The 24,512-nt window shown below is 39.8% G+C and overlaps 1 protein-coding gene across 1 annotated transcript in view; it reads right to left on the bottom strand.

Moving 5' to 3' along the window:
- Positions 1–9,341: 9,341 nt before the first annotated feature.
- GLRX3 (glutaredoxin 3) overlaps positions 9,342–24,512 on the bottom strand; it is a 25,439-nt gene continuing 10,268 nt past the window's right edge. Inside the window, exons 4-11 of the mRNA XM_075216028.1 lie at positions 23,860–24,061; positions 18,537–18,709; positions 18,401–18,462; positions 16,817–16,874; positions 16,676–16,728; positions 14,848–14,887; positions 13,848–13,940; positions 9,342–9,647 (exon numbers count right to left, since the gene is read on the bottom strand). Of these exons, the coding sequence (XP_075072129.1) occupies positions 9,597–9,647; positions 13,848–13,940; positions 14,848–14,887; positions 16,676–16,728; positions 16,817–16,874; positions 18,401–18,462; positions 18,537–18,709; positions 23,860–24,061 (732 nt within the window). The 3' untranslated portion in view covers positions 9,342–9,596. The remainder of the gene's footprint in view (positions 9,648–13,847; positions 13,941–14,847; positions 14,888–16,675; positions 16,729–16,816; positions 16,875–18,400; positions 18,463–18,536; positions 18,710–23,859; positions 24,062–24,512) is intronic.

The raw sequence follows: 24,512 nt of genomic DNA, 5'->3' as shown, positions 1-24,512 counted from the left end.
AGTAAATCTAGCCCCAGGGGGTAAATGTATCAAGCTGAGAGTTTTCCGGCGGGTTTGAAAAACCAATCAGATTCTAGCTATCATTTCTTTAGTACATTCTACAAAATGATAGCTAGAATCTGATTGGCTGCTATAAGCAACATCTCCACTTTTCAAACCCGCCGGAAAACCCTCAGCTTGATACATTTACCCCCAGGGCCGAGCCTTCTGGTTACATATTGTTCTATATACTGTATCTAGAATTATACAGGGTGATTCAAAAGTAGCAGTACACCCTTATATTTCAAAAACTCTACAGGAAATTGGGAAACCTGAATACTCCAGTTTGGTATGGGTGACGTGGTCTATCTTTTACAGTATGTACCAAACATGGGCGCCATCTTGAAATCGGCCAATCGGCCCAATTCCTGTAGAGTTTTTGAAATAAAAGGGTATACTGTGACTTTTGAATCACCCTGTACATCAGATTATCTATTTTACATAGTGCTTTGTTTACTACCATGACCATTTTCTACATATATAATATATACCACATTAATGTCATGTTTTCTTCTGATAAACTATTTGTGAGCTAAGCCCATATAGAGTTTTAGATGTCACTGCACAAGGCATAAAGCCCTTATACATCTCAAACTCCTGTGTTATTTTTGTACTGAATGTTGGCTATTCTTGGAGAGGGCTATAGCACTTATCGGAGTGTAGGGGAAGCCCTTGACCCACTATCCACCATGTACATCCTTAGTAGGGAAGCCGGTGGGCCAAGTGATGGGAAGAGGCGTAGATGGAGGCAGCTGATTGTTTTGTTTTTAATCATTATATCCAGTGTAGTTTGTGTACAACATGTTATGAAAATGTTAAACAATAATCACCTTTACAGTCGAAGAAACATAACGACTCCAAAACAGAAAAATACAGAAATAATTGCAAGAATTAATCACAGTCATATTGAAATATCATTATTATTTATAGTAACAAAACAATTTTTCCATTAGCCTTCATTTTCTCTGTGTAGAATGTTTAACTTACTTCACAAAAAACGATGGCAAGACCGCAATTAAATCTAATAAAAGGTTATTTCTACATTATAAGTTTATATGTGATAAAGATAACCATTGTTCTATAAAGAAACAAACATTGGGAGGAGTAAATACCAATAAGATTCTAGCTGTCATTTATTAGAATGCACTAAATAAATGATAACTAGAATCTGATTGGTTGCTATAGGCAACATCTCCACTTTTTCAAACCAGCAGCTTGATAAATTTACCCCCAGGTCTGCAACCGCTGTCTCGCTAACAGTTTTGCAGCGACAAATACAGGTGGGCGAATCTTGTGCAGTTCCATTCTCCAAACTATTTTTGTTAATTAGACCAATACTTCTTATCCCAATTAAACAATTGTGTGATGAGCTTTAAATTGATGGAACAATAAAATAAACGGCAGCAAAGAGACCAGACAGCGTCCAAAAGACGCTTCCGAAGCGCATACGAGGTAGTTGGGACCAATAGGTTCTGTATCCATATCCATTTACATGCTCTTAATAGCATAAAAATAACTCTAGAACAAGCAGGATGTTTAACTACTGTGGGTAACGGACCTAATAGATTCAATGCAATCAGCTGCTATTAGATCTAGCTTATAAGGGGAAAAAATTGTTAACCCCAAGTTGTAAACTAACATTATAGTGTAAGTGTCTATATATAGTTTCCCAACAAAATACTAATCAACTGAGAGAAAGCTGCCCTCGTCTGTCAGGCCTAGATAATGCCAGATTAAATTGTGGAATAACATGAGGAAAAGATCAATAATGAGCCAGTTAATTGGAGCAATTCTTATTGCGACAGATGGTAATAACTCCGAAAATTAGCACTTATGAGCTCACTGCAGATTGAGCTGATATGGTGCAATTAGCTACTCATAACTGTTCTAATCAAAGACGAGATTGGCCTCAGGAGTATTCTATTCGTCACAAAAGCTGACGTGTGTGTGTACATATATATATATATATATATATATATATATATATATATATATATATATATATAGAGAGAGAGAGAGAGAGAGAGAGAGAGAGAGAGAGAGAGAGAGAGAGAGAGAGAGAGAGAGAGAGAGAGTGTGTGTGTGTGTGTCCTCAACAACATGAGCTGCAAATAATTATTACAGATTACAGCAGCTGATACCAGACAATTGGTCAGATATGGCAGTGTGCGTGACCTGAAAATGACCACGATGCCCAATAACCTAACTGAAATAGATTACATCTTTTTGGCATGTTGGTAAATGCTGCTCCCCTCTTCAGGAACTCACTCCCTCTCCCAATCAGGCTCTCTCTCTTTGTCCAAGTTTTGAACCAGGCTCTAAAACCCCATTTCTTCATCAAAGCCTATCAGATGTCCACCTAACTTACCCTTACTCCCTCTATCTCACCCTTTTTGTACCATTCCCATTCTTGTGCCCCTCGTTTTAGAGTGTAGCCAGGCCTCTTGGCTCTTGTCCTCCTTTCTCTACTGTTGCCACTAGAGTGCCAGTGCCTTCCTTCTACAATCAGGGACTCTGATCCTGCTTGCTACGCCATAGATACAGGCTCAGCTAGTGCAGTTTTGCTCCCCTTCACTTTCCCTGCTCATGTTGTAGTGAGAGGTTATCCCCCTGCCACCTCCTCAGTGCTGCTTATGCTATTCCTTATTCCTAGATTGTTTTTGTCCTGTTTTGCCATGTAATGTTTTACGGTATACTCTCTGTATGGTGCTGTGGACCCCTTTCGGCACCTTATAAATAAGATATAGTAATAAAATATGGCTGGAAAATGACGGCAGATGACTGTGGTCCTCTCCTAACAGCACTCAAAAGGGACAAGTCAAAATTGGTACCGCTGATTGAACCAAAAGGGCAAAATACTGGATTTTATCCAAACTGGCCCCTTACATGTGCTCAAACTAGAGATTAATCAGCTGATGAGCGGCCTTGTGTGTGGCCAGGTTAACTCTACACAATAATATTTGATATGTATTCAACCCTTGAACTGGTTACCTTTATAGAACTTACCATCTTACAGATTACTCTAAGTACTCGTGTGGCTGTCATTACTTTTATGCCTTCATAAAGACATGTATTGCTACAGTTCACAAAGCAAGGACAGTTCCCTTTCACTTACAGTATCCAAAAATTGCAGTAAGGGTTGCAAAAAGGAATCCAGGTTGAATGTATGAAGAAAAGAAAGGGAAGTATATAAAATATGTTGCTATTTCAAATATCTCTATACTGTTGTTGACAGGCAGATGCTCTTATCGGCTAGGGTTGGTCCAACCACACCTACATAAAATTACTTACACACAGACGTGACCGATAAAAGGTCTAAAAAGCTAAATTTTCAATGATAAATACGATGCACCATAATCTGTGACAGTTTTTGCTCTGGTTAATTTGAATACTATGGGACACATTTAAAACTTTAGTTTTAGCTACTCAATGGATTATTATAATCACATTAGTGATTTGTTAAATTTGCACTCATTGGAATAAAGAGGCATTAGAAGTTCCATTCTTAATGACCTAATCATTTTTTGTTTTTTCAGGCGTAAGTTCAACATTAAAATGCAGCTGCAATTCACTAAGAACATTCTCTGGATTTATAGAATAATGTACATTATCCATTAATCCAAGCTGCCTTGATATTTTGGTAAAAGAAAATATTTTTTGCACCTCCATTGAAATTGCCAGGGTTTGCAACTACCTTGGGATATGATACAATGTTTCAAGCTTTATCCATAACAATAAAAGTTGATTAATTAAAGGTCTGTATATATTTCTGCTGCAACCTCTATGTAATAAGTGTAATATCCTGGAAGTTCACCCCAGGGGCTGAAAATATACATTTAAAACAGATTTGATTAATTAAAACTGGCTATAATTACTTTATCTTAGTGTGTAAATGTGTAGTATATTTTACAGATATCAGATCTATTTCATAAACATAAATACAAATATATTGTATATGTAATTTTCTTTATAGTTCATAGCTAAACCCAGAATTACATACACACTATACTAGGATCAGCGCATTCTCACATTTATACTTGGTGCTTTGCTACCACCTCGTGTGCAAATGCTGTAGTACATCACAAAAGAGAACTTACAGGTTCTTTTGTACCAACGCCATCTAGTGGAGTTTCCAAAAAATACAACATTATTTTTAATTAACACACCAAAATAAAGGCAAAATTATTTTTTAATCATGAAAAACAGTCTCACCTAGTTAGAACAACAGATTAACCCCTTGACTACTGCCTGGCCTTTCCAGCCATAATTTATGATAATTACAGCAAGACTGGTCTTGCTCTCTTGCTGCACCACATATGGGCAGCACAGTGGCCTAATGGTTAGCACTTCTGCCTCACAGCACAGGGGTCATAAGTTCAATTCCCAACCATTGCCTTATCTGTGAGGAGTTTGTATGTTCTCCCCATGTTTGCGTGGGTTTCCTCCGGGTGCTCGGGTTTCCTCCCACACTCCAAAAACATACTGATAGGTTAATTTACTGCTATCAAAATTGACCCCAGTCTCTCCCTCTGTGTGTCTATATTAGGGAATTTAGACTGTAAACCCCAATGGGACAGGGACTGATTTGAGTGACTTCTCTGTACAGCGCTGCGGAATTAGTGGCGCTATATAAATAAATGATGATGTGCAGCGCTGCGGAATTAGCGGTGCTATATAAATAAATGATGATGTGCTGGCACACTCTGCAAGTTGCTACCCAGAACCCAATTTATTCTTCTCCCCGTTACCTTCAAAGTGCTCATCAATTCATTCATAGATCACTGGCCTCATCAAGAGATACAAGCCCTTTTAGATCCTCTAGATCTAGGACTCAAGTACCATGAACAGGTCATGTTTTTAGGATTTTTGTCTGTAGATACAGGCGAGATAATTACTGACCCAGTAAGATAGAATAACTCACCTGTGCACGATTAAAGAAGTCCTGAAAACACAACCTGTTGGTAGAACTTGAGGACTGGAGATGAGCGCCTCTGCTGTAGATTGCAAGCTCTACAAGCAGTATCCTCTCTATCCTGTCTCATGTCTGTCTACGTTGTATGAGCGTGGCCTTATGTCTTATGCTGAATCTTCTGTTTATTCATTAACAGCCAATGGAACTCGTACTTGTATTTGCTCTTATTACTAGTTCATTTACCTATTATTGCTAGTTCAATTACCTATTATTCACCGCCTCATTAAACAGTTTAGCACTGCTCTTCACAGTGACTGCAGATATAGAATTGTTATCACCGTACTTGCTGCCAATTCCATAGATCCTCTTATTACCAAGAGTATATCTTTGTTTAGTAATAAGAGGTTCTAAACATTTTTCCCTGCCCCACCGTGCCCCATAAGCCAACATTGCTTTAAATCATATGAGAACGGTGGTAATCAGGCGGCAGTGAACGGAAGGGGAGAAAGCAGGACAAGGTCCGCACAGCACGTTCTGTATATTTGGCTCTGCAAATTACTTTTACCACTAAATAGGACTCTGTACTCGCATCCCCACCACCAGATGACTCAGAAGGTGAATGGGTTTGTGATAGGGGATAGGTGGACAAGCTGTTCCAAATATTACCGACCCCTGTATTCTACAACTAGTTGCCATACTCATTCCACAGAGAAGTATTTCAACTACAAACAAACTGATATGTGCTCACCATTAATTGGATCTTTGATTGCAGAGTATTAAAAACCAATATCAGACTAACCACGAATTAACATTCTAGCCGAAGATTAAATTACTGTGCAAGGCAAAAGCAGAATTTGAAGACTAATCTCCTGAATTTCACACCTGTGTAAACTGACCTGTTCTACTGCAGTATTCAATTTGTGCAAAATTGTACAATTTGGCTTATTTCTATAGATGGCGCAAGTGGATGTAAACTTTGCAATGCTCATTTCTTACAAAAGTGTGTATATAATTAGTGATGTCAGGGCCTAAAGCTGGGCTACAGTCTAAAGGCGGAAATGTGATTTTCATGCAATGAACTGCAATCAAGAGCGCATAAGTATGCACAAGACCCCAAGCAGCTGGTTTAGTGCGCAGACACAGCAGCATATGGAGTTATATCCAGCAAAGGCCTGTTGTGCACCTACAGTACGACATCCTCCGCAGTAGGTATGTGGTGCGTTTATGTGGAGCACATGAAGGAGCGCCAAGGCATCGTCTATTTCAGTCTCCATCCTTCTTAAGACATTTTATACATGCATACATTATATACTACATTCACAAACAGGATACGATCAAGGTGATTGCAATGCTGCACTATACAAGAGTCATTTTATCCAGCTAGATAGAAATCAACCCACTTGTGCTCCAATACTGCACGCTCAGGGACGGTAATGTCATGAAGGATTCCGGACTTCATCCAGACGCCTTACTGTAATAACTAATAGTTTTACGAGCAGATTTTCTGATATCCTTTTAGGCCTCAATCTTAAAACACTGGTCACATGTGGCATTTTAGTGAGGATTTTTATTTCTAGTGAATATATGTGTGGGTGAGGGGCTGCGTTAAGAGCACTGTATGTATGTTTAACTAAAGTCAGATTACAGAAAGTAGGTGAAATTACACTTCTTCCAGAACTGGTGCAATAAGTTTACTACAAGCTCCAATATCACTGGAGCATGACCAGGGTCAGCAGACTGAAGAAGAAGCCCCCACTCTGGTCTGTTCACAGTCAATGTGACCTTGATCCCCAGGATACACAAACACAATCCATCACTGGCACGGCCTAAGGCTGGGTACACACTACACTGTTTTCAGCAGATTATCGGGCCAATCACACAATATCGGGCCAATCAGTAGTTTATCGTCTGAGTGCGTATACTTACACGATGACCGAAACTCGTCCCAAAGTGCCGATCATCATCTCATTTGGTTGGTCGTACTATTTTGATTATTACCGTTTCGGTCAGCCTCCGATCCAGCAGTGTGTATGCATTCTCACGACTCTCGTCCAGAAAGGTGAGGAGAGGACCCTTCATCCTGGGCTGTAACAGCGGATATAATAAATAATCCATGGGGCAGGAGATGTGCTGCTGACTGGAGATGTATCTGCTGCTGCTTCTGATCACTGGGTAGTGGCTGCCCAGGGCTCAAAGTGCTGCTGCCAAAGACCTGGCCTGCCAAGAGATCACTGTGCCTCTATGTAAGGGCATCGGCTACAACAACATGCCCGCCTGATCTGAAATTCTTCCTGTCTGATCTGCCTGGAGAACTACAAAAGCCACTGTCACCCTTCCGAAGTATGCGGAACGGGTCTGTGCAGGCTGCGCTCTCCTTATGCGCCAGTACGGCTTTTGGAAAATACGATGGCCCCTTTCCTGAGCAGCACCCGCATCTAGCAGGGACCCCGCGTTGTACCTGTCATGTTTGTTCCGGTGGTGTCTCACTTTCGAGAATGCTCTGCTGCCAATACTCTGCAAAAGGCTATTTGATGTGTTTAGCTGGGTACCAGGAGAGGACACTATGCTGCTACTTTTCAGTCGATGGTTATGACAGACAACAGCACGGATCTGGAGGTAATCAGGTGTAGTGTGTACACTTGAATCGGCATGCAGATCGGGACTTTTTTTTTGTGTGTGATTAAATTGGTAAAGATATTGTATTGTTAGTATTTTGTTGTAGTGTGTACCTAGCTTAATGGAGACCATATGATAAAGAGGGGTGGGGGGGGTGTTATCTGTTTGGAAACATCCTCCCTGCCAGGATGCTATTTATCATTGGGCCCCATCTATAATATGAAGGATGCATCCCAGCCCCAAGGGACTCTGCTGAGTAAAACCTCCATTGGGACATGAAGTAACAAAAGGTTCATTTTTCGAGCTCCAGAAATGGGGGAAGCTGGTTACTGCTTTTTTGGAGACTTTGCACTATGGATTTGGGAGAGTTAAAACAGAGCTCGGATAATCATTCTATTATCTCCTTAATTTTTTAAAAAATGCAATCACTAAGTGTGCTGTGTGTGAAGTTATCTTGTGCCAAGTTTGTGTTGCAGCTCGGGATGTAAATAAAGCTTATTTTGTTGCAGATGTTTAAAGTGCCATGTATTGGAAATGAACCAATACACCCTGTATCCGTCCCCGGCCCATCCACAGTCAGACAGAGCGGTCAGACTGGTTGAATTGATCGACCAGTGAAAGATCTGATCGCTTAACAAGCCTATATGTAACATACTTATGTATAAGTAGTTGTCCATTTGCTCAAAATGTATAAATAAAAACAGTAAAAAGACCCTGTAATAAAGAAACAAGGACAACCAGCTTAAACACAGGGGAAGATATAGGATACACTAACCAAGGGTATTATAGCCTGTTTGGGTTATTAAAGATATCAGACATCACTATGGAGTTCTAGCACCCATGTAGCCGCAGGGAATGTTTTTATATAGGTCATGGAACTCAAACCATACTTGCTATCTACATAATACACAAAGTATTGTATTTGGACCCAAAACTCTCTTATTTGTCCTTTCAAAGATTTAATCTCTTTTAAACTACAACTAACACAGGACAGAGCTCCAACATTCTAATTTACAGCTCACTATATATGTGGATACTTTGGCAGTGACACAAGCCAACTAATGCACAGAAGTCCACAGTGTAGACAGTTCACTTCTACAAAGTCTCCGACTTCCAACGCATGTTTGGTGCTTTGGATTCCCCCATGTCCTCATCTAGATCTACCAAGTAGAGAAGATCTGTACAGCATGGTGATCCCAAAATCTGCCCTTTGTGATTACTTATGCTACATTTACTCTTGAATCTGGTCTTATCCTTAGTTGCTAAACCCACAAGTGATGGTTGTTCAGGCTGTTAGTGCTCACCTCCTAGACATGTAAGAAATCACCAGGACAACAATGGTGATTACATTCAGTTCTAGAAGTGCACCTAGTACCGGAAGCTGAAACATCTAATGTCACTTCTCATTCTATGATCTATAAAACTAAGTGCTAAAACAGCAAAAATCTCCAATTATGAGTCACTGTTTTCCCCGCATTAGGATTCAATAACAATATCGTCCACAATAGGGTGTTAAACCAGAAGTTAAATGCTGCAGTCACAATTCCAATGAGTAACATTAATCTATACGTGTTGACAGCAACTCAGTGACGAGCTGATAAGAAAACAAGCCTTGTGGAGAACAATCTATTGTTTTAATATCGTTGACCAAGTTGGTGTCCATTCTACAAACTCTGAGCAGCTTCAGGGAAGGGAAATAAAAGGCGTCATTAACTTGAGGGAGTACCATCAGTCTGTATTTTCCTTAGCGTTTAAGAATTGTAAAACAGTAACATGAAATTATAACAATGTTTATTAAATTAAAATATTTTTGGTAAGTTTAGTACGAGTAGATTTCACATGAATGTGTACAAGCATTATTGTCCCTAATTCCAAATAAACTGTATCCTGTACAGACCATGACCTTTTAAAGAATAAAGACACAGACAGAATAAGGTTACGGATGATCCAGGTACAAGGTCCAAAGGATCAGGATAAATCAAAAGAATCCTTGGTCTACATATGGTTTCATCTCTAGCCCAACCATACATTAATGTCCTCCTTTCAGTACTGAACCCAGTTCACCGCTTTCTTTCAACTCCTGCAAGAAAGAAAAATGAAAAAAATGTTTGTTTATGCCAATTCTTATATATGCTTACAAGTAATCAAACTAACAATGTTCTGAAACTATATAACCGTGCAGCCATATGTACATTCTGAAAGGGCTGCAGTATACACCCCCAATGCACATTCCCAGCAAATCCTTTAATTACCATTATAACAGGATAAATTGGCACTGGGTAAATAAAATAAATCTAAAGAAAAACAGCAAAGTAAATACTGTGCCACCCTGTATCTACCATATAGGCCAACAGTAACAGCAGTCAGTCTGTTACAGTGAATCCTCGACCAGGTACTGTGCTAACAGTGACGACTATTGAACAATTATTGTCATCTGTATGACACACAAACTTTGGGTCCTTTATCAGGTAAATGGGGTCCAGTATTGGAAATGCACCCTCACTCACACAAGATATACTCCGGTCTTCAGGGGGAGAGAGAAACACTAAAATTCTGGGACCGTAAGTGTCAATGTGCCTTGATTATGGTACCATACAAGAAATGGTTTGCAATAGAATTTATTGCATATCTGATAACAAGGGAACCCCCAAAAAATAAAACCAGGTGCACCAACGACTATGAATCTGTAGAGAGGTCCTGGGTGATGAAACTCAATTTTAAATATTTACCCAAGACCACCGATATGAAATATGAACGATGAAGGTAAGATACATTGTTCAGTGTTACCCTGACATTCCCCTAAAATTAATAACTCCCCAGTGTACTACAGACAGCTGAAGCTCCTCCTACATCTCTAGGGCGATGTCCTGATGGGATCTGCAGGTATGCGAGTTAGTGACATCACTGGTCCTGCCCCTGGATATAACTCAAACAATCCGTACCGTGCATGTCTGCAACCCTGTCACAAACACCCATTTATGCCTCTGAGGAAGTCGTACGCTACGATGAAACGCGTCAGACTATGATTATTGGATTTCTGCATTGTTTATTTATGCCTGCTGAGGTCATTCCTGGATGTCACCATAAGCGCTGTGCTGACAGATTTTTATTTACCCTACTTGCTGTGGAAAGCGCTACATAAGTGAATGCAAGGTATTTGGAGATCGCACACTGCCGGATATTGCAGGAGCAGTCACATCTAGCGTGCACGCTACACGGCAGAGTATATCTCCCGTGTGGATACTTTAGACTGCCGATCCTGATATTTTTATTAGTTTCTTTATTGGAGATCTGTGGGAGTTGTATATACGGGTTTGTCTATCTCACCTAAAGTTACCCACTTTGATGGATTTTCATTATTTCTGGATCTAATGTTTTATGATCAGCACAGCTGCAGTTTCAATGGAGCAGGTCTGGTGATACATACAGCTTTCATTTAATGTGGTATCTGACTATTTGTTCACTGAAAATCTATAAGTTCACCACATCGCTGTGATTATTACATGTTTACATTCTATTTTTGATCCATGCCCAAGTTTGTCCGGATGGACGCACAAAACATTTAAATATTCATTTATTGGTTTGATCGAGTTGTCATTATACATATCATTATTGTTGGGCTGTTGATTCAAGTTGGAGACCAAAAACATTATGGATCTCTAGGGATTTTTTCCTTTTGGCATAAAAACTTTGCAGTTTTGATGGTCCATGTTATATGTTATGCATTGTATGACATTTATTTTATGTATGTTTTATTTGCGAATTATTTGATTTTTATATTAAATGCTATATATTTTATCATCCATGAACTCATCCATTATTGAATATTAGAATATAGCGCTGGTAACTATTTTCTTCCCTGTCACAAACACCGCCTGCTCTGTAAGACCAGCATAACTGGGGCGCTAACAACCAAATACATCAACTAAGCTGTCTATCAGTACTCTGCAGCCGATCGTCATGTTATCATAACCTGCTGCAGAGGAGTGTAAGAACATATTACTTCATTATTAAAACACTATTTTACGTACATCATTCAACTCCGTAATATACAGCCTTTGATACATATTAGTGTCCTAAAGGGACTTTACTGGTCTCTAAACAAAGATAATTCAGTGGACAGCTTCAGTGCTTGACCCCTATGCCTGTTTATTCAAGGAACAAAAAAAAAAAGGTGCTCATTCCGGACAACGCTAATAATTTTGGTAGCACCATGCAGCTCCGTATCAGAAATAAACATTGAACGAAAAGGTTATTATCAGTGATGCACAGAAATATGAAGAATAGTGTGACCTCCTGAAGTACAAAAGAAAATATTTTCTAATTTACATTACTAATTAAAATTTAAAACCCTTTAAAAGCATGGTATTTTCACACCATAGTAGGTCTAAAAAAAATAAATAAAAATTTATGTGTGAACAACAGTCACAGCGTTAGAGGTGAGAGATAGGACCAGAAGCAAAATGATTTGGGCAGCACGGTGGCTCAGTGGTTAGCACTTCTGCCTCACAGCACTGGGGTCAAGAGTTCAAATCCCAACCATGGCCTTATCTGTGTGGAGTTTGTATATTCTCCCTGTGTTTGCGTGGGTTTCCTCCGGGTGCTCCGGTTTCCTCCCACACTCCAAACACATACTGGTAGGTTAATTGGCTGCAAATTGACCCTAGTCTGTGTGTCAGGGAATTTAGACTGTAAGCCCCAATGGGGCAGGGACTGATGTGAGCGAGTTCTCCGTACAGCACTGCGGAATTAGTGGCGCTATATAGATGATGATGATTTGGGCGCTATGAGCATCTGCTGTCTCTCTCCTATCAATGCTGCAAGGGCAAGAGCAGATATACACTCATACAGCGTTCTGTGACCCCGAACACTGGTGATGGCTGGGTAACGGTCTATGCAGATGTTGTGACGGTTTCTGTTACTGAATCCTGTTTCGTTCTTAGTTTATATAAAGTTTTATGTACAATCTTTTGATGCATACAATTGGCACATACCCGTCAAAAGTACAGCTTTATTTTGCCTGCAGACAAGATGATAAGCTGTAGAAATGTTAAACATCTAGTAAGTGTTTTTATAGCAGGTCAGGAAAAAGCGTAGACCTGTAAGTAGCTGACAAATTCCAGACATGGGAGAACGTCTGAATAAGAATCCAGAAACTCATGATCACTGTTGTTCCCTTAAGAGGAAGGTTTTCTAAACAGACTTCTTTCACTCAGATCTCCCAGCCAGCTATAATGACAGCCAATCTAAGCTAAAGTGTATTATCCATAGAAGAACAAGCAGCATAATAGCAGAGCACAATACTTAGCAGCTCAGTGAAACAGTGTTTGTACACGATTGTACTGTGACAATCTGTCGGATAATATTTGAGATTAATAGAAAACCTTTGACACAGAAACTGCTGCAGTGCGAGACTATAGGAAACGTATGTACACAACTGAAGTGTGAACGTTGCAGCAATTATTCTTCTGGCTCTTTAACTTACATCCATTTCACATTCACACAGATGCCAGCGGAACAAAGTGCAGGAGGGAAAAGCAACTCCCGTATAATTTATAAAGGATCACAAAGTATGATGAATTGCAACAGATTTCCCTTATATAGAGTTGAAAGGAGTATTTAGAGGGGAATTCAATTAGCCACGTTACTTGCAAAAGTAACGTGGCGTTAAAACCATTACCGTTAGTACAGTACTTTTAACCCGGCAGAAAGCCGGCGCTAAAAGTACTGTAATAACGGTAATTACGCAGTGCACAGGCTGCGTTAGCCAATTGAATTCCCCCCCCCTTATAATCTTTATCAACTACCAAGCCAGTTTCGTATAGTCGCTCAATAAAACACATTTTGCAGTGAGCTTAAATCCTCTGCACTGTAGTATAGAGTGAAGTCGGCCATGCTGGGCATAAACCAATACGCAGCTTATAAGTTCAGTAGGAAACATGATTATTTTAGCGCACAGACGCCTCCACTTATTAACTACAGATGTGCTTTAAAAACCATTCTTAGGGGAGAATTCAGCTGCCAACGATGTGCCGCTGGACATCACAGTGTTACTCAGCTGCGCATATTGCCAGCCATTACGGTAGGGAATCTCCGCTCACGTGCAAGGAAAAATGAGCGCAGTTTCCAACCAGAATATTGGCGCAATGTTTCCCCATGGACGTTCCGATAACACATTGTTCTGAATGGAATTTGGATAACATAACCTCTCACTAAACTCAGCGTATGGCATTAATTTATACTTGACATACACTTAGCACCCAAACTAGTAATACGTTACCTTTACAATGTCCAAACCTCCAATAAGTTCTCCTTTTACATACAGCTGAGGATAAGTCGGCCAGTTAGAGTAAGTCTTTAATCCTTGCCGAACCTTACACAAGACAAAGAAAAAATATAAACAATAGGGAAGCGCAAAACAATATACAGACAGGAATATTAAACACGACTATGTAAAGTAAATCGCCCCATCTACATCTCTAGCCCTGGTAAAGCCCCATTATATGCAGTACAGAACATCCAGATCGGGCTTAAAGAGCATTGGGACAAGTATTCAACAGGAGCTGAATCTGAAGTTGTTTAGCGATTGTCCTGCTGTGTGGTTGGACAGCTGTTGTAGCGGTATTCCCGTGGATTAAACTAGTGGTACTACTTATTTGTATTACAGCCTATATGTATCACTTTTCCAGCATGAAAAGAAACCGTTTGATTGGGCAGACATATTTTAAAATGTTGAAGAACTTCGCTTCAGACAGTGGTTCCAAGATTTACTCAATTTGGGCCACAAACTTTTATAGAAACTATCGTAGTCCGTCTCAGTCAGCAAAAGCAGATACGCCAATATAAATCATTATTATTCAGCTATGCTTCTTATGAGTGACTTGTGTGTGGTTCCAATACAAACCAGACCCAAGATCCTACGCTACCTATAGCAGATAAAACGGACAATGGTGACAACCACCTACAAAATAATCCCTGGCAGTACTAACCCAACATACATGGGGTCTATCCTGCCAGTATCAGACTCCTGTACATTGTACAGTATAGGTTACACTGCGATGTAGAGTCCTTATGACCATCTTGAGGCAAAATTGAACAATCTGTTGACATGACATAAACAGCGCTGCAGACTGGACATATTATCAAAGCAATGGTAGAAAACTGGCTTCACTGCCAACCAATCGCTTGTAAATAAAACATTGATTGGATGTACCATTGCTTTGAGAACTATATATAACATTTTCTAAATGCCTTGTGGTTTTCTTTCAGCTCTAGCTCACCTCTTCATCCTCCAAAATATCAAACGTTTCATAGTCCACACTGAAAGAGAAGGAAAACAATCAATCAATGGCATTAGATTTTAAACATCTGGTACAGCAAGCAGGAATATGCTTTATATAGTTCCCAAAGTATATTATACTAAATATCTGTCACAAGTATTACCCAAAACGGAGCCTTAGATGTGGTCAGTAGCAGGTCCTCCCTACATAGGAGTGACACCAGGACCTTGATAGCATATAAGTGTCAGTGGCGCACGCAGGGGGGGGTTTCTGGGTCTCCAGAAACCCCTCCCCTCCACTAAAAAGTGCCCTACATAGCGGGGGGGGGAGGGGGGGGTGGAGGAGAAACCCCCCCCTTAAAAATCCTACGTGCGCCCCTGAGTGTTTCCTAGATAGGTTTTCCGGACGTATTATTTGTTTGGCTCACCAGCAGTACAATACACTGGTCTGGATGATGAGTTGTCCTGAACAGAACACACTGGCAGATACTTACTTGAAGCTCTGGTTAAAATTCTGATAAAAGTACAAGAATCAGTTTTTTCTTCACTTGCAACAAAGTGCCGGGGGTATTTCTGTCAGAAGTCAAAAAAGAAATCTAACCACCCATTAATGACAGGTGAGCTTTTCTGGAATAGAAATGACCCTCAAGGTCCAGTCTTCTAAAAAGAATAATCTGACAAAAGCTTTAAACTCACAAAAACAATATTTAACACTTAGGGCTAGATTTACTAAGCTGCGGGTTTGAAAAAGTGGGGATGTTGCCTATAGCAACCAATCAGATTCTAGCTGTCTTTTTGTAGAAGGTACTAAATAAATGAAAGCTAGAATCTGATTGGTTGCTATAGGCAACACCCCCACTTTTTCAAACCCGCAGCTTAGTAAATCTAGCCCTTAGTGTGAATTCAGTTAGCATCAATGTTCCCCCGAACATCGCGGCTGCGCACAATTTCGGGTACCCCAACATCAGATATGTTACGCTGCCGGAGGGGCCACCCGACTGTCCCAAAGGCACTTTGCGCACAAATGAATTCCGCCCCTTAGATCCACTGGAAGAGACAGTTAGAGTTCTAAAATAAATACAGTAACCGGTGGGTCAGAACCTAAAGTGGGTCCACTGAAAGTATTTTTGGTTTATCCAAGTGTCATGTGTGCAGTACTGTTTATGGTTAATGATCTCTTTTGGGGTCATAGATCAATGACACACGGACAATTGGCATCCCCTCTAAGGGGTATATTTACTAAACTGCAGGTTTGAACAAGTGGAGATGTTGCCTGTAGCAACCAATCAGAATCTAGTTATTTATTGAGTACATTCTACAAAATGACAGCTAGAATCTGATCGGTTGCTATAGGCAACACCTCCACTTTTTCAAACCCGCATTTTAGTAAGTCTACCCCTAAAAGTTTAGTAACACCAACATATAAAGCCATTTAACTTCTAATTTTTTATAGTCATGCATCTAAATTGTATATAAAATCCACACTTGTGTAAAGACATTAAAAGATATAAGACAAATGATCTACTGCCCTCAAGCAGACATTGAAATCCATATTTAAAGATCTTTTAACTTGACAAAAACCATCAGTAGGTCATTGAATCTGTTGTCGTGTGATACCATTGAGTTTGAATACTTTCCACTGCAACACAAATGAATATTATGAAATGGAATGAAATCACCAGCCTGTGCCTATGAAGAAAAATAACTTCAGGAGACGAAAATGACATTTTGTCAATAACCAGAGCTGCACATTAGCATTTACAACTGGCAAACAAAGCGTATTAATTATGTCTTGCAAAGGACAGATAGCCGGGAGTGCAGGAACTCACCCTGCGTTGTTCATAATTTCTAGAATCTGTCTGCTGAATCCACATTTAGCCATCTAGAAAACACATGAGAAACAACCACGTTATTATACTAAAGTCTTTTCCTAAAAACAAAAACTAAAAATCACGTAGGACACAACATACCTGTTTGTTCCCCTTCAAGAAAAGGATGACTGGGTCTTTAGTAATAAGTGCCTTGAGTCTGAAAAAGAAATAAAAAGACATTTCAATTATCCCCAGCTAAATTGGCCAGTTAAAAGAAAATATTGGGGTCAGGGTGCTTTTAACTGTCTTTTGTACAGGACTTTTGTGTGGAAGTCCTGTGTGCAATAAGACATGGTGGCATTCATAATTTAGGCTTTCGTTAACGCAGTTCCGCCCTATAGTTCTCTCCCCTCCAATAGAACACAAGGTGCTTTGGCCGCACTAACTAGTAAGATGAACAGCTGCGTTACCAGGAGACTGGGAGATTAATGATCAGTCCTCAAGGGCTACAGGTCATGTTTTCAGGATTTCTGTCCCTAGAAACAGGTGGGATAATTACTGCCCCAGCCAAAAAGATTAACTCACCTGTGCATGATTAAAGAAATCCTGAAAACATGAACTGCTGGTAGCCCTTGAGGACTGAGTTTGGACACCTCTGGTCTAGAGAAAATTATAGGACTTTAAGCTGTTATAGTTAGAACAAGATAATAAAAGGAGCTAAAAGTAGAGTCTGGGAAAACTCGATTTAGCTCGGTGCTGCAGAGATCTTTAAACAGAGCAAAATTCCCAGATTTAACTCTACCTCAAAGGTGGCGTTTTCCAATATTTATTTCAATCGGATGCCATTTGTTCAGTCTACGCACATAATATAAACTAAGAAGTTTGACGAACTAATATACTTAAAATGTATAAAGACTGCCACCTTGTTCCCCTACTTCAACTAAAACAGCCAACTGAGAGGAAAATACGCAGCACATTACAGAAGGGAGTTTAAATAACAATAAATCAATTTAAAGCACAACGGCGCAATGAGCTGATGTCAGTAATATTGTTCTTTCAGGTGCGTGTGGTTTGTAGACATAGGTTCAGTACGGCAACTGATCCGCACAATATTACAGAAAGACGGAACGATACATCCGCACAGGGGATAATAGAGAGCTCCTATTCTATAGTCTATCCATCGCTCATCATATCGTGCTATAGATGGTGTATTCCAGAATATAGAATATGTACTAGACAAAAAAAGAGAAATAAAGTCATCTATATGTAGTCACTCAAGGATCCAATATCTTCAACTAATAAAAAATGATTTTATGTATTAAAAAAATGTATTTATTGATCATCATAGTCGCGAAATATAAAAGATAGTTGTAGGGTGGAAAAGAAAATGTGAAGATTCATATCTATAAAAAACAAATATAACAAAAATAAAAAAGTGTTTCTCAATACAACATGACTAAATATTTAAATCCTCACCCTCGGGTTAGATATGTCAGAAGTGTAAAAGTCTACGTTACTAATAAAGACGTTTCACTGAAAATAAAGTCTAATGTAGATTGTTCCGTGACTACTACTGTGATGACATATAGCTCATGTGCCTAAGACACCCAAATAACAATACATGGAGGAAGGATATAAATTACACAGGACGAGTGCATGCAGCATATACATATGTGTGCAAAGGAAAAATCTATCCAACACAGTTGAAATGAATGCACAGTAAGTATAAAACACGCCTCATACCTGTCATCAAGGCTTTGAGCCTTGGGGCACATTGTAATCAGCTCCCCTGATGCCTCCAGCTCCTAGAAATGAGAACATGGGTTACACACAGCAGCCGTTCCCCAGCAGTATAACGACACTCGGCGCTGCAGCTCACCTTGACGATGTCCAGTCCTCCAACCAGCTCACCGTTTATGTACAACTGGGGATAAGTGGGCCAGTTGGAAAAGGTTTTCAGTCCCTGACGCACTTCCTCATCAGACAATATATCAAAGCTGCTGAACTGGATCTTATGCTTGCTAAGGATGTCCAATATTTGTCTACTGAATCCTGGAAGAGGGGGAGGGGGGGGGGTTCAAAGTCTATTGTTATATACAGTATTGCAGATTAAATAAACAACCTGTATTTTCATTACACTGTATATGCCATAAGTAGGGCTTTCTGTACAGCATCCATGACATCGGGTAGTAGTAACACACGTGTAAGTGGTTGCAGCAGCTCTCGGCACTCTGTTGGGGTCACTGGACGATTTGAGCAAACACTTGGTTTTTATATTTAATCATGAACTAATCTGGCAGCATGGGCATTTCTGAACCACTAGTGCTCTCCGGACAGGTTTACCCAATACTTTCCTGCTTGGACAACACCTTTTTTTCATTCTATGACAAATTTGTCCAACATCATAGGGGTATATTTACTAAAATGCGGGCCTATAGCAACCAATCAGATTCTAGCTATCATTTATTTAGTACATTCTATAAAATGAAGCTATAATCTGATTGGTTGCTATAGGCAACATCTCCACTTTTTCAAACCCGCAGTTTAGTAAATACACCCAATAGTCTCTAAACAACTACAGACAACCATTCGGCCAGATGAATAATGACATGTTAGACAGGCGATGCTGTTATTTATGTTACAGTCACGTTATGTGCAGACCAAGCTGCAGAGGTCTTCACTGCTGGGCGGTCAGACCTGGATATGTGGTCATCATCATCAACATTTATTTATATAGCGCCAGCAAATTCCGTAGCGCTTTACAATTGGGAACAAACATTGATAAGACAATACTGGGTAATACATACAGACAGAGAGGTAAGAGAACCCTGCTCGCAGGCTTACAATCTATAGGACAATGGGAGTTTGAAACACAAGGGCATGTGGTCTTCCCGTCCAGGGGCAAATCATCCAGATCCTCAGATTTGGACATATTACCGGATTGCAGGGTCTATGGACAGCTTTAGGCCAATAGTCTGGGGCATAATAGCAACCCAACTGTTTTCCTGTACAAGTCCTCCTGTCAATCTTATTCATGTACAATAAAGTTGTTGGTATTTTGGGTGTGTTACAACATTGTTGGGGGCATGGTCAGGTCTGGATGAACATAGGAAACACAAGGAAAGATGTCAGCCCATTAGGAGAAGAGGTTCGCAACTTGTACAGAGATAATATTATGACTAGAATACATATTTCCCTATAGTAATCACAATGGTTTCTTCATGTTAGATTAATGTGGTAATACATGTAAGAATATATATTTTCATGTGTTTGATTCCCGACCATGGCCTTATCTCTGTGGAGTTTGTATGTTCTCCCCGTGTTTGCGTGGGTTTCCTCCTGGTGCTCCGGTTTCCTTCCACAATACAAAAACAGTCTGGTTAATTGACTGCTATCAAATTGACCTTAGTATCTCTGTCTGTGTGTGTGTGTGTGTGTATATATTCGACTGTAAGCTCCAATGGAGCAGGGACTGATGTGAGCGAGTTCTCTGTACAGCGCTGCGGAATCAGTGGCGCTATATAAACAGCAGATGATGACAGACATTGCACATACACAGAAAAAATAAATGCAAAAAATGCTGGTCTTAAGTTCACCTTACAGAAAAGATCTTTATTGAGAAATAAAAAAAAAAACGCTGAATTAATGTTGGTGCACTGAAAGTCTCAAAGTTATATAACAAATTGATTATTGAGATCAAAATATGAGCATTAAAACATAACTTATTATAATCAGAAAAAATAAACTTGAGAATTAATATTTTAATTCAGTCTTTCTTTTTCTCAATTGATACTGCTATTTACACTGATGATTGCACCCTCCTGTTTACTAAATGATAATGATGCTTTGATATATAAAACATTGAGAGAGTCTAAAGTCTATATATAAGAATAAAAATACCTACTAGCGCGACAATTTTTCGCTTGTACCAGAAAAGATATTCATATCTGGCAAGTTTCTAAAACTTCTATTTAAGGAGACACAACAATATTGATTTGTTGGTATCCTCCTCTAAATGCCTCTATACAGTTTGGGTGATCATTAGGAATTTCCAAGACCAACATCTAGAAAAAACAATGGTGGGTAAAAATCCCAGGCTGTTATTTCCAGATCCTTGGTGTCGTTTCCAACGTAACACAAATCACACATCTTCATTAAGGAATCCCCCTTTGTCTAAGCAGAATCATGTTTACAACCCACGGTACGTGAATACCCTTAATGTGACCTCCATTCCCATAGACGGAGCTAAAATATGGGCTTTCCTTAAGAGCCATAGATGTGATGCTGCCACGATCTGCATACGGGGGGAGGCGTGAGGTGCCGCGGAGTGTTTATTATCTACAGCCACTCCAGTGTTAAGTTCATGTACAGCCTGGAGTAAAACACAGACTGTGAAATGTGTCATTCATCTGGGAGTTCATTAGTAAATAGCTGAGGGCTGATTGCTTTTGGTTATTCTGTTTCCAATACATTCAATCATTTTTACTGTACTGGCCCCACCAGAAAGCTTTGTCTGAGCTCTAGGCTATGGGATGAAGACTGGAGAGATTGATGGCCTGGATTTCAATTTTAAGGGTTAAGGCTGCAGAGTGTAAATGTTGTGCTTTGGGACAAAACTATAGCACGGTTTTATTTTAGTATTGAAAACAAGAAAGATGAATAACTACACATAATATTATATGCCCAGACAAATAAAATTTCCCATGGTCTTAGGTTTTGTACTTCCAAAATATTAGGGGGTGAAACAGCGATTTACAAATGGAATAACGCCGAATAATGGAATCTTAACATAATTTCCCACTAGAATAAAAGTCTAATGTTATTTAACCAGTTTTAAAAATAACCGTTTACTTGTGTTATTTTATTATCATGATTTCACTGTCCTGTTGTCCAGTCAAATTAATAAAGTAAGGAAATGCAAGTAGGATGTTTAAACCATTCTTCTTTAGGAGAACAGAGCACAATCAATTTGAAAGACAAGGTAACAGTTATCAATGTTAGACTAAAACTTCTAAACAGGAAAAGTGGAGGTGTTGCCCATAGCAACCAATCAGATTCTAGCTATCATTTATCTAGTTCATTCTAGGAAATGATAGCTGATTGGTTGCTATGGGCAACATCTTCTAAAAAGGAAAGGTGGAGATGTTGCCCATAGCAACCAATCAGCTATCATTTCCTAGAATGAACTAGATTAATGATAGCTAGAATCTGATTGGTTGCTATGGGCAACACCTCCACTTTTCCTTTTTAGAAGGTTTGCTAAATCTACCCCAAAGAGTCATCAGGTATACGGACGTCTAGCATGTCCATCCGTGAGGTGCGACAGGCGGCCCTCCGAGCTTTCACCTGCAGCCCCCAAATCATCCCCGCTTTATGCCTTGTCAATTATTTTCTAAACTTTATGCCCTGGCAGCCCCAGCTTTTCTTATTTGCTTTGTGTCCCTGCTCTTGTTCAGGGATTATGGGTAACACGCGGCCCTTTTGAAGTGTGGATGGCGACTTGAAGGGTATCCCTGTCTACAACATTTTCCAATGCTCTGTGAAGCAGGACAGGTTTTGATGCAATGTTGCAACAAGATTACTGGCCAACAAAGCATATTGGGCAGAAATGTTGTTCAAAACCAAGACGTGGAGCAGAGTTTCTCAGAACGAACGCACAGTCTATCAACTCGCTGGTCTTGGGCAGTGAATGTAGAGTTATAACAAACACTACTTCCCCGAGTAGCTCGATAGCAACATAAATATTTTCAGAGATCTGAAAGAAAATTGATGCAAACTCTAATACCTACTGAGTGGGGAATTCATGAGAACAGCAAAGTTATCAGGAGGAGAAAGATGGAGGTACAAGAAAGTGTTTTCTCCCATTTCATTAGATAAAATAGGGCGTCTGGAAAGGAGTGTATACTATTGTGTAGTTATTCAGCTTTCCTAGTTGAAGTACAAAAATAAAAACAGTTCTACATATTTATATCCCAAAGCACAACAATTACATTCTGCAGTCTTAACCCTTAACATTGAAATCCAAGCCATCAATCTTTGCAGCCTTCATCCCATCGCCCAGAGCTTAAAAATCAGCCACACTCACTTTGAATATTCTCCAGCCTTGGGAGCCTCAGACAGCAGGCAGAGGAAGGGATGCTGGGGGAGGGGGGTTAGCATAAGGCAAAATGAATGGATCTCAGAGAGGGACACACTCAATTTTGGCTAGATGGGGCTGGAGTCAGCGCTGAATAAGTTTTATTGGTGTATGATGGGGGGGGGTACTTCTTGAATACCAGATTAAAAATTTTCCGGACAAAATACAAAACTTTAGCCAAAACAAGCGTAAATTCTATAAATGGGGGAGATTTACTAAAATTTCTAAAAGGGAAGAATGGAGGTGTTGCCCATAGCAACCATTCATTTATCTAGTACAGCGATTGGCAAGAGGATGGCCTACAGACTTCTGAGCCTTCACTTGGGGTTTGTTATAGCTTGTAACACTTGTTTAAAATGCCTGCTGATGTCATATTACAGATAGGTGTCTCTTTCTTTGATTAAATCAATTATTTTAACTTATTACGGAGATTAAGAGTAATGTGTGGCCCTTTTAAAGGTTGGAGGGCCAAACCATCCTGAAATGTTTCAGGCTGCCCATCGCTGGTCTAATACCTGCTAGAACATGATAGCTACAATCCGATTGGTTGCTAAGGGCAACACCTTACACTTTTCTTTTTTTAGAATCTTTATTAAATCTACGCCGATATCGTATTTTCAAAGGTATAATTGACAAAAGCTTGACCTGATCATGGGGAATTGCAAAAAAGGGATATCATATACAGAATGGAACAACAAATGAGCTTTGAAAATAGGACCTGGTAAAGATCTGCCCAGAGCTTCCTCCTAGTTGGTTACATATGCAGATGACAAGGACAGACACTAAGAGACAGGGGTCAAATTATCATAAGAAAGGGGGAACTAAGCAGAGTAGCTGCAAACATAAGAATTGTCAATTGTGTCATTGTTCCTAACATACTGTCATTCTAGGTTTCTCCTTAAGACTCTGAATTTTATCCTCAGGAAGTCCCAATTGTGTTACTAATCAGAACTGCTTGGATGGTTACTGTCCATCACCAGCGACCTGACAAGAAGTACAAAAAAAATACAACAAAGTTTGGTTTCCCCAGATTGATAAATAGAAAGCCATCCATCCGCATACATACCACATCTGGGCTCCTGAGGAGATCCTTTCATGAACAACATACAAGGGGCAACGCTGATTAGCTTCTTCAGTCTCACATTGATATCCTCCTTGGGGGTACTGTTGGAGGCAGCTGGGAAGGAGGCGTTTGATGCGTGGCGCTGAACTCGCTTGGTCAGCTCAGGTGCATGAGCCCCATCCAGCCTGTCAATCTTCTGAGAGTTCTAAGACACAGAGCAGAGCGTGCTGAGAGGTCCTGTGCGAAGAGAAGCTGGCACATCAAAAGCCCAAACCACCAGGAGAGGCGTTACTCTGGGGTGCCAAACATTTCACACTAACTTACCACCGATTTATAAAGCATCTGTGGAACCACTGCTGCAGTCCTCTTATATTAAAGGTCCTAATGTACTTCATCCCTCTAATGTCACTAAACAGCTCTATAAATGGTCAAACTCTCTTTTCAACATTTTTTTCCTTTTACAATTAAATGATCGCAGTCGGCAGTATAATGTTCAATGTCCCTTTTGAATTATTTTGTCCAAATGAATCTGGACTTACAATGGGCATAAATATCCATAGTATGGTAAATGTTATCGGTCCACTTAGAGTTACCCTTACAGATCAGTATGTCAAGAATTAAGATAAATTCTCTCTCACTAATCGTTATTTTTATTT

Source organism: Mixophyes fleayi, chromosome 6, assembly GCF_038048845.1.
Source record: "Mixophyes fleayi isolate aMixFle1 chromosome 6, aMixFle1.hap1, whole genome shotgun sequence".
NCBI classification, from domain to species: Eukaryota; Metazoa; Chordata; class Amphibia; order Anura; family Limnodynastidae; genus Mixophyes; species Mixophyes fleayi.
The sequence above is the reverse complement of the archived record's forward strand: the minus strand, read 5'-3'. Positions and strand labels throughout refer to the sequence as shown.